General features: G+C 38.8%; 1 protein-coding gene across 5 annotated transcripts in view; it reads left to right on the forward strand.

The window, feature by feature from the left end:
• Positions 1-52: 52 nt before the first annotated feature.
• si:dkey-17m8.1 (C-Jun-amino-terminal kinase-interacting protein 4) overlaps positions 53-15,115 on the forward strand; it is a 42,275-nt gene continuing 27,212 nt past the window's right edge. For 2 of the 5 annotated variants that reach the window (XM_054781303.1, XM_054781306.1), the window contains exons 1-14: positions 53-173; positions 2,215-2,443; positions 2,534-2,728; positions 2,798-2,918; positions 4,962-5,032; positions 5,111-5,178; positions 10,472-10,544; positions 10,630-10,784; positions 10,855-11,099; positions 11,174-11,231; positions 11,307-11,459; positions 11,531-11,573; positions 13,337-13,464; positions 13,522-13,575. In XM_054781303.1, the coding sequence (XP_054637278.1) occupies positions 2,345-2,443; positions 2,534-2,728; positions 2,798-2,918; positions 4,962-5,032; positions 5,111-5,178; positions 10,472-10,544; positions 10,630-10,784; positions 10,855-11,099; positions 11,174-11,231; positions 11,307-11,459; positions 11,531-11,573; positions 13,337-13,464; positions 13,522-13,575 (1,463 nt within the window). In that variant the 5' untranslated portion in view covers positions 53-173; positions 2,215-2,344. The remainder of the gene's footprint in view (positions 174-2,214; positions 2,444-2,533; positions 2,729-2,797; positions 2,919-4,961; positions 5,033-5,110; positions 5,179-10,471; positions 10,545-10,629; positions 10,785-10,854; positions 11,100-11,173; positions 11,232-11,306; positions 11,460-11,530; positions 11,574-13,336; positions 13,465-13,521; positions 13,576-15,115) is intronic. The other 3 variants (XM_054781305.1, XM_054781304.1, XM_054781307.1) reach the window with 3 other exon arrangements.

Consider the following 15,115-nt stretch of genomic DNA (forward strand, 5'->3'; position numbering starts at 1 on the left):
AAACTTAAAAACACCGCCCCTTTTCTCCAAACTGTAATTGACAAGTAACCACCCCCTCACCCCCCCCCCCCCCAACCTCCCCCACACACACACACACATACGCAACGAGCCAAAGTTGAGTTATTTTTGAAGACGTGAACTAAAATCTACCAGCCGGGAGTCAAACGTTTCAGGTGAGTTTTTGTCGAAAGACTTTCGAATAAACGTGGCGACTCGGCTTACCTACTTGTCAGGTGTCCCTTGTCAGCTTATACAGTGACACTACTAGCCTGTGGCAGCTAGCCCACAAAGGTGCATTCCCACTAAATATTGACGTTTAAAGTCACGTTCCTACGTATTTTATCGTCTAAATACCCACACCTCCTGTATTATAAACATTACAAGTGAAGCTTATTGTAACATAAATGCTGACGAGGCTAAGCTAAAATGACACCTGCATGTTAGTTCATCGGTAATGTAATGTAATGGCTCATTATAGTGTTTATGCTGTGATCCAATGTTTAAATAGTGAATCTTGGCACCAAAACCTGGAAATATTCTTCTTACAGTCTCAAAAACGCACCAAAAAATGTTACATCCAGATAGCTAGCCGCTATTATAAAGCTATACTCATTTGGTGGGTCGGGACCCAAAATTGGGGCGCTGACAGAAAAATGACATTAAAATATGTAATATACAATCGATGTCTGAGATGTTTTGACTTGTTTGTTGTTGTTTTTTTAAGTAAAATTGAACAATATTTTAGGCATTTTCCTCTTTTGTATGCTCTCATTGCACAGTTATTAGTGAAATTTATGATTTTGTGGTCTTATGTAGTGCAATTTTGATATGTAGTTTTAATGTATGCATGATGTGTGCACACATGCATGCATTGTGATGTTCTTCCTCATTTCCTTGACAAAATGCCCTACTAAATTCCTAAAATGCCCTTGTAATCATGTGTATTAATGTTTCAAAAGATGATATAGGCATCCTTGGTTTGACTTTAAAAGTATTTTAAAAATAAATACAAAAAAATACTTAAATAAAAGTGTAAAAAAAAAAAAAAAAGAAAGGTGCAGTAGGTAAATGTGCTAGCAGTGTCAAAGCGCTTTGAGTGCCTCGGAGGTGGAAAAAGCACTATAAAAGTGAAAGACCATTTACCAAAATAAAAATGACTCAATAAAAGTAATTAAAAAAATAAATACAAAAGATTTTTTAAAGTGACATAAATAAAAGTGTAAAAAATAAAATAATTGACTTCAATTTTAAATAAATATAAAAAATAAAAATGACTTAGTGTAAAAAAATAATACAATTAAATAAAATAAAAAATACTTAATAAAAATATGTTCAAAATAAATAAATGCAAAAAATAAAAATGACTTAACTAAAAGTGTAAAAATAGTAAAAGTAAATAAAATATAAATGACTTCAATAAATTTTTTTTTAAAAAGAAATTAAAAAAATGAAAATGAGTTAAATAAAAGTGTAAAAAGAAATAAAGTAAAAGTATATTTCAAATGAACAAATACAAAAACTAATGATTGAAATAAAATTGTAAAAAATAGTAAATATAAATAAAATAAAAGTTACTTAAAAGTGTAAAAAAAAATTAAAATGACTCAAAAGTATTTAAAAAAGAAATACAAAAATTAAAATGACTTAAACAAAAAGTGTAAGAAATAATAAAAATAAATTGACTTACATAAAAGTGTAAGAAATAATAAAAATAAATGAAATAAAATGACTTAAAAGTGTAAAAAAAATAGTAAAAATAAAAATAACTGACTTATATAAGTGTAAAAAAACAGTAAAAATAAATACAATAAAAATGACTTAAAAGTATTTCAAAAATAAATACAAAATTAAAAAGTGTGAAAAAAAGTAAATAAAATAAAAATGACTTAAATAAAAGTGAGTAGTGACTCGAATTTTGCGTCCCAGGTTGAGACCATTTGAGAACCCCTGATGTCGGAGATGGATTGGATTGAAAATGTCATCCCTTCTGGGCACGGGCTTTGTTTATGTTTGCTTGAAAGCACCATGTCAGTCACGCATTAGAAGAGCAGAAACCCACATTCTGAGCTTGCACCACCAGTTCTGAATATGAATATCATGTGAAAGCCATGTCCAAACTGGAGCGACACGCGGTGATAAAAGCTGAGATTAGGCTGCAGCTCCAGGATGAATGCAGAAACCTCATTTCATTCCTTTTTTTTCCCCTTTTTACAGCCTCAGATGATGATGTCCTGCTGGACTCCAAGCGGAACATGACGTTGCAGAGGATGGGTGGAGTTGATGGCGTTGTAGAATGACTTACTGTATTGTTGATGCTGAATGGTGACAACACAAAAAAAAGGCAATGGAGTACAGTGAGAGAGTGCTTTGTGGGACTGGTGAGGTGGAGCTGGATCCTAACATTGTCAGCGAGGAAGCGGGGAAGCTCTACGCTGAACTGCAGGTCATTTCCCCATCTTCTTGTTTGTATTCCCTGTATGCTGAACTCAAGTGATGATGATGATGATGATGATGCTGCCTTGCCCTATCACAGACAGTCATCGAGACCCACGGTGAAGGAGTGGTGGAGTCCCTGGTGCCCATATTTGTGTGGGTGCTGGAGGGGTTGGCCGGCTGCAAAGCCCAGCTGAGAGAAAGGGAGGACGAGGCGGAGAGTGAAAAAGCCGAACGTGAGCGGCTGCTGGAGCGATACCAGGTTGAGAAGGCGCTGAGGAAAGAAAGTCAAGAGGTGCCACATCTTTTTCAAAAGTGCATAGTTTGAAATGCTGCGCTTATAATGGTTTGTTTACCCTCCCAGAGGTATTTAGAGCTGGACGACCAAATAGAGCAGGAAAGGAGAGCCATGAGAGGGAGGGAAAAGGAGCGAGAACGCAGGGAAAGACACCTGGAGAAGAAAGCCAGGGAGCAAGCAGATCAGTGTGAGTACACTCGTCCCTCGCCGCTTTGCACTGCCACTTTTGCAGCTTCACTTCATCACCCTTTTTCTCAATATATTCATTAAAAAGGTTGTCCCTCGCTACATCACAGTTCAAACATCACTCCGTCACTCTGTTGCATTTAAAAAAAAATAATAAATGATTTCTGTTTCATGGTTGACTGTGGCCTACTATTAGTCAATCTATAATTAATCAGTCAAGTGAGAAACGTCATAGTGAGGGTGATCGGCTGATGTCCATCTTTTTTTTTTTTTTAATGCCATGCAATCGACCCGCATTAGGTTTGAGATACTACAACAACAAGGAGCTTTCCCAATGCTAATGTGTGAGTTCTTATGTCTTCTTATTGCTATCATGCCCACTATATTAGCCAATACAAATATAAAGGTGACTATAGGAGTGTTATTTCTAGGCATGCTCCCATCAGGGTTTAATGCTGCCGATATGGGAAATAAGCTGTTTAATAATGATTTTTTTAGCTCAAGATAACCAAGTGAACAGAATAAATGATTTTTAATGATAATTTTTATAGTGTTTATGACAATAGGTTTTCCTAAATTAAGTGAATTTTAGATACAATCACACCGTTTTCTTTTTGAATAAAAAAGTTCCATCCATATAATTTGCTTCATGCTTGTTGAAAAGCTCATACCGGTGAAGAAGTAACCAACATAAGTAACATCCTGACAAGAAGAGATGTTCGCTGCATGGTGGCCGAGTGGTTAGCATGTTGGCCCCGCAATCAGGCAATTCAGTTTCAAATCTCCGTCGGAACAACTCCGTGCGGAACCCAGCACGCTCTTCCTGTGGGTATTCTCTGGCTTCCTTCCACGTTCCAACAAAATGCATGATAGTTTAATTGGAGACTCTAAAAATTGTCCACAGGTTTGTCTATACATGTAGGAAAATGTAAGGATACTCCTACATCTAGAATTTTTTAAAAACATTTAGCTTAAATCTAGCCTCATAAAACCAAATTTTATCTCAATTTAGGAATCTTATAACAGCATTTGGCGTACTTCTTACCTTGTAATAATATCATTTGGGCTTCTTTCAAGTATGGCTGTTTTTGCAGTGTAGGATTTACCGCCGCACGGCACTTGTTTTTTGTGATCGGCTCTGAAAGCCGTTTATTGACATATGCCGATCAGATGCTTACAGAAATCGGCCGATATTGATCGGTGGCCGATCGAGCTAGTTATTTTATGTTTAGAGGACTCTAATGTTAAAAAGCATATTTAGAAGGTGTTAAACAGATTTTCTATGTCTTATTTTCTCTTATGTCTAGTACATTGGGTAATAGGAGTGTAAAGGTGACTACAGGGGTGTTATTTCATGCCTCAAGGACTCTAATAAACTTATTAGAGTTGGGGATGTCCCAATCCACTTTTTTTGGCTTCCGACACAATTTTTTTATCGTCTTTGCCGATCCGATCCGGTACTGATCCTTTTTTTTTATAATAAGCTTTTGCTACAAACTTGAATTTGTGGAATTGAATATGGTTATGAAAATAGATCTTCAAAAGCATTAAAAATCATGCAACCAAAGTATTGCTGAATTGACTTTTTGATTACACAGCATGACCAACAATATTGTTTGGCTTTTGCAACATGAAAACTAGCAACTGATATTGTTTTCTAGTAAGAAGCAATGTAATTACGGGAGTTGTAGTGGCTCACGCTCAGGAAAACGCTGCCCCCTGGTGTTTTGGTAGAGAGTGGTAAGTCACAAGCTCGGCCCTCATCCCTAATCTCATGAAACATCGTCATGCAAGGCAATAATGACTTTCCCTGGTAACTAATTACATTTCTAAGGGAGTGATTCTATTACTTATTCAATGACTTTTGGAAAGTAAATGCCCAACACTGCTTATTCCAATGGTTCAAAGTTCCTCTGTATTATATGTATAATCATTTTTCCTAGCTTTTGTATATAAACGCTTCTATGAACTCTATCACTTTCATTTTGTATAGCAGTAGAGTGATGCTGCCACCTGAAGCCAGTGTTTGTTTTTGTTGTCGCAGTGGTGGCCTTGGAGGAGCAGAAGTCGGTCCTGGGTCGAGAGCTGAGCACACTGAGGCTCGCCCACAACAAGGTCCGATATGAGTCAGTCTGCACTTGTACTGCACTACGTACTGCATTATTATGCTTGCTCTTCATTCATCTCTTTTAGTTGTCTCACTCATATCGGGAGCTGACGGAAAAGAAGAAGGACTCAGAAAGCGATTCGCCCCTCAGGTTGTTTGTAGTTACTATGTTTTATTTTCTTGTCAGATACGTAACACTGTTGTTATTAGTCAGCCAGTGGAAATACACTATCAGTCCATTGTTAACAAGTGATGTTATGCATGAGATGTACAGTAATCCCTAATTCATGGCGGTTCGTTGGTTCTACACCCGACTGTTATCAGTGAATTTCCACCGAGTAGGATTCCTTCTTTTATAAATGGAAAATTTTGGTAGTTAAGAGCACAGAAAACCCGTTTATTGACCTCTAAATACGCTTTTTAGACATTATTATAGCCCTCTACACACGAAATAACACACCAATAGTCCCATTTACACATTTATTACCCAATATAGTAGACATAATAAGAGAAAATAGGACATATTAGACATAGAAAACCTACTTACGACCTCCTAAATACACTTTTTAACATTAGAGCCATCTAGACATTAAGTAAGGTTTCCTCCCACATCCAAAAACATGCATGTTAGGTTAATTGTTGACTCTAAATTGTCCATAGGTATGAATGTGAGTGTGAATGATTGTTTGTCTATATGTGCCCTGCCATTGTCTGACAACCAGTCCAGTGTGTACCCCGCCTGTCGCCCGAAGTCAGCTGGGATAGGCTCCAGCATGCCCCCGCGACCCTCAAGAGGAGAAGCGGTATAGAAAATGGATGGATGGATAGATAAGAGAAAATAAGACATATAAGTCATAAAAAATCTGTTTACGACCTTCTAAATATGCTTTTTAACATTATTAGAGCCTTCTAGACATGAAATAACATCCCTATAATCACCTGTACACCCCTCTTACCCAATATAGCAGATATAATAAGAGAAAATTAAACCTACAGTATGTCATAAAAACCTGTTTATTCAAGATTCAGTAGTTTTATTGTCATATGCACAGTAGAACAGGTAGTTCTGCCATGCGATGAAATTCTTGTTCTGTTCATTCTCCCAACAGAAAGAAAGAAAGAAAATGAATGAGAACAGGAGAAACATTAATAACAATAAATTAAGCAACAACAACAGTAGAGACATTAGCTTTTCCAAATTGAGGACTTGGAAGAGCCTTCAAAGCACCTTTCAAGTTGCTGTAGACTTTGTTACAGGATGCTATTTGCCCTCAGACAAACAAAACACAAATATACTTAATAATCCTTATTACTATTTTTTAATTTTTATTAAAATTCAACCTTGGTGGGGATGTGCACTCTACTGAACGACCTTCTGGTTTTATATGGTCAATAAAGTATTGCTAAAACAACACATCTAATGATGGCCAAAGACTTTTGCACAACCCACATATCCAATTCAAAACAGCAGCATCTCCCTTATTATGTATTTGCTGGTAACATTCGGGGAGAACAGTCCCGAGGCTCTGTGTCCACAAGACGCCGAAGTCCGATCTCCCCGGCAAGCGGCAAATGTCCCCGGTCCGGTATATACTCCGTCTAGCCAGGCCTCCGCGAACACACAGCACTCTCCAATCTCACATAGAGCTGCAATCCTTGCTCTCAGCTCGTCCATCCTGTCCTCGAGAGAGCGGACGCTGGCCAGCAGCAGGCTTGGCAGCGGTGGCCCAGTCGCTACAGCCTTTAGCCTAGCATGCAGGCCGCCCCTCCTGCCTCGGCTCTGGGCATTCAGCTCACCAGGCCCGCAGGCTGCTGCGTCCTTCCGACGCTGAAGAAAGCCATTCTGAGAAGCTGATAGAAAGCTCATGGAGAACCCCGCCGATGTTTAACAGTTGTTACTATGCTGCAATGCAACGCAGCACGTTGAATGTCCAACATGAACAACAAAATAGCAAAAAAATAGAAAAAAAAACGGGAGAGTGAAACAGAGACGTCTGCCACAGAGGGCGCCATCTTGCTGTTTGTTATGACCCTCTAAGTAAGCTTTTTATAATTATTTGAGCCCTCTAGACATGAAATAACACCCCTATACTCACTTTTACACTCCTATTACCCAATACAGTAGACATTGTTAACAAGCAGAAAACACATATGCAGTGAACATTCACACAGGAGCTGCTGTCGGCCACAACTCACACCAGTCACTCACACTCTCCACACTGCTAACACTCAGCTCAACACACGCTCCTAACATAAGATAACATACACTCGTATTACGCAATACAGTGGACATAGTAATGGTTATGGTTTAATTTGTTTTGAACATGTATACAAGTTACACCTGAGTACATCACACAGTACAGTTCACAGTTCTACATGTCCATGTCCTGTATTCCAAATGTACTCTTTGCTGTTTAAAATACATAGGAAAATGATAAGGTAATGTAACAATGTGGTAAAATAGTTGTCAAAGTTCTTGTCACCATAAATAATTCATACAGTAGTCATAATAAATAATAATAAGTGTAAACATAGACATAACAGAACATAGTTGGATAATGGGTATTGGGTAATTGAGTACTGACAATGAACTCACAAGAATAAAGAATCAGTAATGAGTGGACCATGTTCTGTCCAATTTGGTTTAGTTGAGAATATATTGTTAATAAAAATAAGCGTCATATGACTGTAAGTGTATTCATCAAAGAGTGTGACAATTGTTATTATGTTGCTAAAAGTGTGTGTCTTTCAAACCCCCGATACAAATTATGATTACATGTTTAATGCCCATGAGACATATAAACAATTGGCAAATTTAGTAGACAACAAAGCACTACGACGGCTACTCAAACGATTGTACAAGAGAAGACCAGAGAGACCACTGGTATGTAAGAACTATTATTCTTCCTAAGTTACGACTGTGTTTAGCCTTGGCTAGAAAGGTGATGCTATTCCTCTTTGTTTCAAAAGTTATCAACCTCACTTGTGCTCCTGTCAGTAGTTGAAGTGTGAAATAAATCTCTACTGGAGTTGAATTGATAAAGCATCCTCTGCGATCTTCTCAACCTTTTCAAGTTCAAGCTGGTGAAAGCCATAAAGAACTTTTCATAAGAGACAATAAGAGAAAATAAGACATAAATGAGACTTGTGCTCATGTGTGTTGCTGTAAATATGTCCCGTGCTAGGGGAGCCGAGTGGGGGGGTGGACAGGAAGTGAAGTTGGGAGTTGAGAGTTGAGTTGTGGGATCATTGTGCCTGTTGGGAGATCATTCCAGTCTGGTGCTGGTGTGCCTCAGCGAACATTACAGTAACATTATACATCAGGCCAGATATGACCTGAGGAGGTCCATACGAGAGGCCAAAAGACAGTACAGACAGAAGCTGGAGGGCTACTATTCCACCTCAGACCCTCGGCGCATGTGGGCGGGGCTCCAGCACATCACAGACTATCGACAGCAGAGTAGCGTAGCCACGTCCAGCCAAACCACACTTCCTGATGAGTTGAATGAGTTCTATGCCCGCTTTGACACCCAAACTCCTGATGAGCAGAGAGGGTGGCTGAACCTGGGGAGCACACAGGACTCACCTCTCATGGTGACATCAGCTGATGTGCGCAGGGTTCTAAACAAAACAAACCCACGAAAAGCAGCAGGCCCAGACAACATCTCAGGACGTGCACTTCGGGTTTGCTCATCAGAGCTAGCTGATGTGCTTGCTGACATATTTAACCTGTCGCTTGCACAAGCATCTGTACCGACCTGCTTTAAGTCCACCACCATAGTGCCCGTACCCAAGAAGAGCAACGTGACCTGCTTGAATGACTATCGCCCTATAGCACTCACTCCTATTGTTATGAAGTGCTTTGAAAGATTAGTCATGACCCACATCAAAAAGAGCATCCCGGCGGCAACCGTGGACCCTCTACAGTTTGCATATCGCCAGAACCGGTCCACGGATGATGCAGTCAACACTGCCATCCACACAGCCCTTTCTCACCTACAGGGCCAGGACACATACGTCAGAATGCTATTTATAGACTATAGCTCTGCTTTTAATACAGTCAGCCCCCACAAACTCACAGATAAGCTCCTCACACTTGGCCTGTCTCCCTCCCTCTGTAACTGGGTGTTTAACTTTCTCACAGGCAGGCCCCAGTCAGTCAGAGTCCACAACCGCACATCCAGCTCAAGAATTGTGAGCACTGGGACCCCACAGGGGTGTGTGCTGAGTCCGCTGCTCTACACGCTCTTCACCTACGATTGCGTGGCCTCCCAGAACAACACCAGCATCATTAAATTTGCAGATGACACTACAGTCATCGGACTGATCACTGGTGGTGTTGAAACATCATACAGAAGAGAGGTGGCGGACCTCATAGCTTGGTGTCGTGATAACAATCTCCTTCTCAATACAGATAAGACTAAAGAGATGATCATCGACCCAAGAACAAGGGAAAAGGAGCCGCATAGACCCCTGTTTATTGATGAGACTGAGGTGGAGAGGGTGAAAACCTTCAAGTTCCTTGGCACACACATCAGCGAGGACCTCACCTGGTCTCACAACACCCAACAAATTCTGAAGAAGTCCCAAAGGAGACTGTACTTCCTGAGAAGACTGAGGAAATTTGGCATGTCCACCACAATCCTGAGTTGCTTCTACAGATGCACTATCGAAAGTGTCCTTACCGCCTCCATCACTGTTTGGTACGGTAACTGTACAACACGTGATAGGAAGGCACTCCAGCGGGTGATCAAGACCTCACAGAACATTGTTGGGGCAGCCCTCCCCTCACTGCAAGACATTTATACATCTAGAGTCCTACGCAGAACACACAACCTCATCAAGGACAGCACACATCCACAACACTCATTATTCACACTCCTACCGTCAGGCAGGCGCTACAGGAGTTTGAAGTCCAGGACCACAAGGCTGGCAAACAGCTTTTACCCACAGGCCATCAGGCTCCTCAACGAAGCACTCGCACACGCCGCACGCAACACACGCACACACTCATAGCACTTTATTTATTTATTTATTTGTATTATTTACTTGTATTAATGTCTCTTCTGTTGTTGTTGCTTAATTTATTGGTATATATGTTTATGTGTTTATGTTTCTTATGTTCTTATTCTTTCATTTGTTTTCTTTCTTTTCTTGGGAGAATGAACAGAATAAGATTTTCATTGCATGGTATAACTGCTGTTGTACTATGCACATGACAATAAAACTCTCTTGAATCTCTTGAATCTTGAATCTTGAATTACTAACACCTAATGGCCAGTGTACAATACTACACATCGTCACAACATCTTTCAATGCGTCTCAATGCCACAGTATGATTTAGTCATGAGTATATACAGTATTTGGAAACCCGTGATAGAGCAAAGCTGAGATATTGAAAGCTGCTTTATTGTAAAGATGTTGTCTTAACTCTCTGACACATTTAGGAATCACACACGGCACAAAAACACAGAATTCCCATCCAGCCACACCTTTTCAGAGGCCAGTACGCACGAGAAGGTAAACGCAGTCTATGCATCTTTTTAAAATTATTATTATTATTATTGAAATTAAATAATGGTTGCATTTTTGTCTCTGTTAACAGCGGCCATATTCCAACTCTGGTTCGGCGTGTTTGGAAGATCTGGAATCTAGCCAAGAACGGGCCATCGTGACGTCCGCCTCGGATCGGTTGGTCAACGACATCATAAGCTCCACTCCTGAGCTGAGACAGTTCCATGGCTCCTTGGAGGAGGCTGGGTAACTGACTTGGAAAAACTTCCAGTAAACGTACATTGTATCATTTCACTCTCCTTCCTTCATCCATCAGCAGCACTCTGGCAGAAGCGTCTGAGACCAGCTTGGAGGATGAGATCAAGGAGGGGAACTTGGAAGCTGAAAGAACGGGAGGAGAGAAGCAGGAAGAAGAAGAAGAAGACGAGGATGAGGAGGAGGAGGAGCTGGAGGAAGACAGCATGGATTGGGAGCGACGCAACACAGACTCTGTTTTCTCTGAGTTGTTGGAGCTGAGTCAGGATTTAGTGGAGAGTGTTGACCGAGGGGCCTGCATCAGAGGTAATGGTGCATTACCATTAGAACGCATTAACATCAGTAACCCACACAGTTTTATAAATGCATCCCCTATCTAGGCAGCACTGACCAGTTTGAGGAGATTCTTTCTCAGTATGAGGAACTGAAAGTCACCCAGTGAGTTCCATATTTTCGTGAAGGTGATGGAAGCGCAGTTATTGGAGGCATTTTTCTTTCCACTTTCTTTTCCAGTGAGTTGGTAGACGCCGCTCGCAAGGCTCTGATCTCCCGGGTGGTGGAACTGACAGACGACCGTTCCGCTCTGAAACTAGAAGTGGCCTCTCTCCGGGAAACGGCATCCCGACTAGAAGGCCGGATGAAGGAGAAAGAGGACGAAGTGAAAAGGTGTCTACTATCTTGCGTTATTCTGTCCTGTTATTGTCTGCTTTCATGGCGGATTTTATCTTTCATTTTAGGCATCGAGAGAAATTGGAAACTCTTCAGTCATCAGATCCTGATGTAAGACCACATTCTTGTTCTCAACTTGACATTCAAACTTATGGTATACAGCAGGGGTGTCCAAAGTGCGGCCCGGGGGCCATTTGTAGCCCACATTCGTTTTTTTTTCCATTGGCCCTCGGCACATTCTGGAAATAGAATTTCACAAGAAAATTAAAAAAGAAAACAACAGCAACAAAAATCATCAGTAATTTTACAAGAATAAAGTCAAAATATTAAGAAAAAAAAATGTGGAAGACGTTCTAATTTTATGAAAATAAGGTCATCTGAGGACCTTTTTAGAGTGGAAATATTAAAGAAAAGATTATTTTAAAGCATTATTTTATTAAACAATATGAGAAACAACACAAGAAAAAACTTTGAAAGTTAGGTTGGAGAAAAAGTTATATTTGTTATAAAAAATGTAATTCTAGTAGTGGAGAGTTGAAATATTAAAGAAATATGTTAAATATTAGGAAAAAAAAGATGTATTCTAATGAGAAAAAAGTTGTAATTTTACAAGAATAAACTCTTGATATTATGAGGAAAAATAACGTATTTTTTAGTAGCATAGAGTTGTCATATTGGTGAAAAAGCCTTTGGTCTTTGCTGTTTGTTCCCCAATATTGCTGTTGTTTTTTTTAATTTTTTTTTTCTCCAAATCTTTCTTCTTTAATCATTTTTGTAAATTTTCTTCTTGTAATATTATGACTTTATTACCATAATATTTTGACTTTATTCCCATAATAAAACTTTTTCCCCAACCTAATTTTGCAAGTGACCACTTTATTTATTTTTTTGGTTTCTCAGGATATTACAATTTGAAAAAAAATAACATATTTTTTCTTTATTATTTTAATTATCTGCTACTAAAATTACATTATTTTTCTTCATTCATTCATTCATTTTCTATGGCACTTATCCTCACTCGGGTCACGGGGGTATGCTGGAGCCTATCCCAGCTGACTTTGGGCGAGAGGCGGCGTACATCCTGGACTGGTCACCAGTCAATCGCAGGGCACATGTACTTGAATGAGTGAGTGAATGAATGAATGAATGGATGAAATTGTGACACTTTTTCTTGTTAGAATACAACTTTTTTTCTTTGAATATTTGGACTTGATTCTCGCAAAATTGCAGCTGTTTGTTTAATTTGTGCTTTTTTCCCCCCAACTATTTCAACTTCTTGTAAATTTTCTTCCTGTAATTATGACTTTATTCCCATAATATTATAGCTTTCCTCAACCTAATTTTCCAAAAATTACAACTTTATTTTGTTTTTTTGGTTTTTTATAAGATTAAAATAATATTTCAAGTCGTTGCAATTAAAATTACATTATTTTCCCTCATAATATTATTGAGTTTACACTTGTAAAATTGTGACTTTTTTTCTTGTTAGAATACAACTTGTTTCTTTTAATATTTGAACTTTATTCTCGTAAAATTACAGCTGTGACGTAAAAATCAAATATATATTTATATCTATTTCAATCTCGTAATTATGACTTTATTCCCATAATATTTTGACTTTATTTTCATAACATAACTTTTCGCGCAACATAATTTTCCAAATATGACAACTTTATTTGTTGTTGTTTTTTTCATAGTATTAGCGCTTTAAAAAAAAATCTCTTAGTAAAATGCAGTACACATGAACTAGATAAACGTTTCCTGCAGCTCTAGTATTGGAGCTCATTGGATAATGCATGTGTGCCTAAAGTTGTGGTCAGAGAGTGTGTATGTCCTTGTACCCCATTGAACAGCATCACTCTTTACACCTTCAGGCCTCACTAAGCACATCCATGCGCCACTTTTCCCGCTCTGAAATGGCTCGTGTGGTCATGGAGAAGAACCAGTATAAACAGCGGTTGTTTGAACTGCAGGAGGCCATTAGGCAAAGCCACACACTCAGGTATTGTTTCTTTTTAAAAGGAGTTTTGTTCAAGTTGACAGTTTTTTTTTCCTCCAGAGCAACAAAAGAAGAAAGACTCTCAGACGAGAGAAGGTCAAGCCTTTGGGTAAAGTAAGTGTCTTAAAGCTATAATTGGTTAAGTTAGATCAGGCCCATCATCCACAATCCTTATGGGAGACATGAACCCGCATGTCTTTCTCTTTTCTGTGCCTTCTTTTAATATTTGAACTTTATTCTCGTAAAATTACAGCTGTGACGTAAAAATCAAATATATATTTACATCTATTTCAATCTCGTAATTATGACTTTATTCCCATAATATTTTGACTTTATTTTCGTAACATAACTTTATAACATATAACAACATGTAAAAAGGGGCAGCTAAGAATGCATGGAATGAGATGCACCTATTCCGCCGATAAAGCCTTCTGAAAAAAACTGCTGCTGTTTTTGTTTGTGAGTTTGGAAAAGTTAACGCTAGGTGTAGCGTGCCTTTCTATGTTGCTATGTGAAATCAATGCACCCAGGAAAGAAGTTCCACTAATGCTTCAAATGACCAAAGTAAAGCAAAGTACATGTTATCATGAATGTACCTGTTATTAAATGCTCACAGCATGGATATAAAACCTTGTTGAAGCTTTTTGGGGGTGTTTTAATGGCCTCCCATTATGTGTATTATTTACCTGCCTCTTTTTAGCTGTTTTTATGTATTTAGAACACACGGAAAAGAGAAAGACGTGTGTTCATGTCAAATATTTTAAAAGTGTACTTTTCCTTTAACCTCCCCTCCCGATTCACTGTTGCTCCCCCGCGGCAAAGATTTAGTGGCTTTAAGCTACACACAGAGATGCAACTGTCATCTTTATCATTGTGATTACAGATAAACTAAATGAGCGCTAAGCTGCTTATGTCTAGAACAAAAGTTATCCGTTCACTTGTAGCGGCTAGTTATGAAGGAAAAAAAAATAAAAATTCATGGCTTTGCCTCACATCCTTAAACTATTATTTCATGATGAATTGGAAAATGTGCCCATTACTGAAAGCTTTTTGATATGTTGCCTTGACTTCGGCTGCATTGCCTTTTGCATAATCTTTTTAATTTCTTGTATATCGGTAATGTTTGATAGCAATTGCTAACTGGACGTAATACATGAGCTGTGTAGGTATAATCAACTCTACGTGGCTATTTTGACTGACATATTACTCAGGTTATGTACACAACTATTGAGTAATTATGTGTAATTATCTTTATTGCCATGTTGAATTGAATTGTGAATTATTGAATGATATCAACTGCTTTTATGACCTGTAAACTTTGGAACTGTGAATGTGAAGTACTAATCATTAGTGTTTAGTACCGCATTTGAAAGTTTACCTGTTTGATTTTATATTAGGGGTGCCCGATATGAGGAAATTATGACGTCTTACGGCTAAAGCCGAAAACATTAAAAAATAGCTCTGATGAGACGGGATTACCCGTACTGTGTGGGTGAGCAAATCAAGCGCTCCTTTTTTTTCTCCTGCCTGTGATGCTAATGGCCTGTCATAACTTGCAAACAAATACAGTCAAACCTGTCTTAGCGGCCACCTTTATAGAACGGCCACCTGCCTATAGCAGCCACTGAAAAATCCCCCCCAACAAATTTACATG

This window comes from Dunckerocampus dactyliophorus, chromosome 7, assembly GCF_027744805.1.
Source record: "Dunckerocampus dactyliophorus isolate RoL2022-P2 chromosome 7, RoL_Ddac_1.1, whole genome shotgun sequence".
In the NCBI taxonomy this organism is placed as follows: domain Eukaryota; kingdom Metazoa; phylum Chordata; class Actinopteri; order Syngnathiformes; family Syngnathidae; genus Dunckerocampus; species Dunckerocampus dactyliophorus.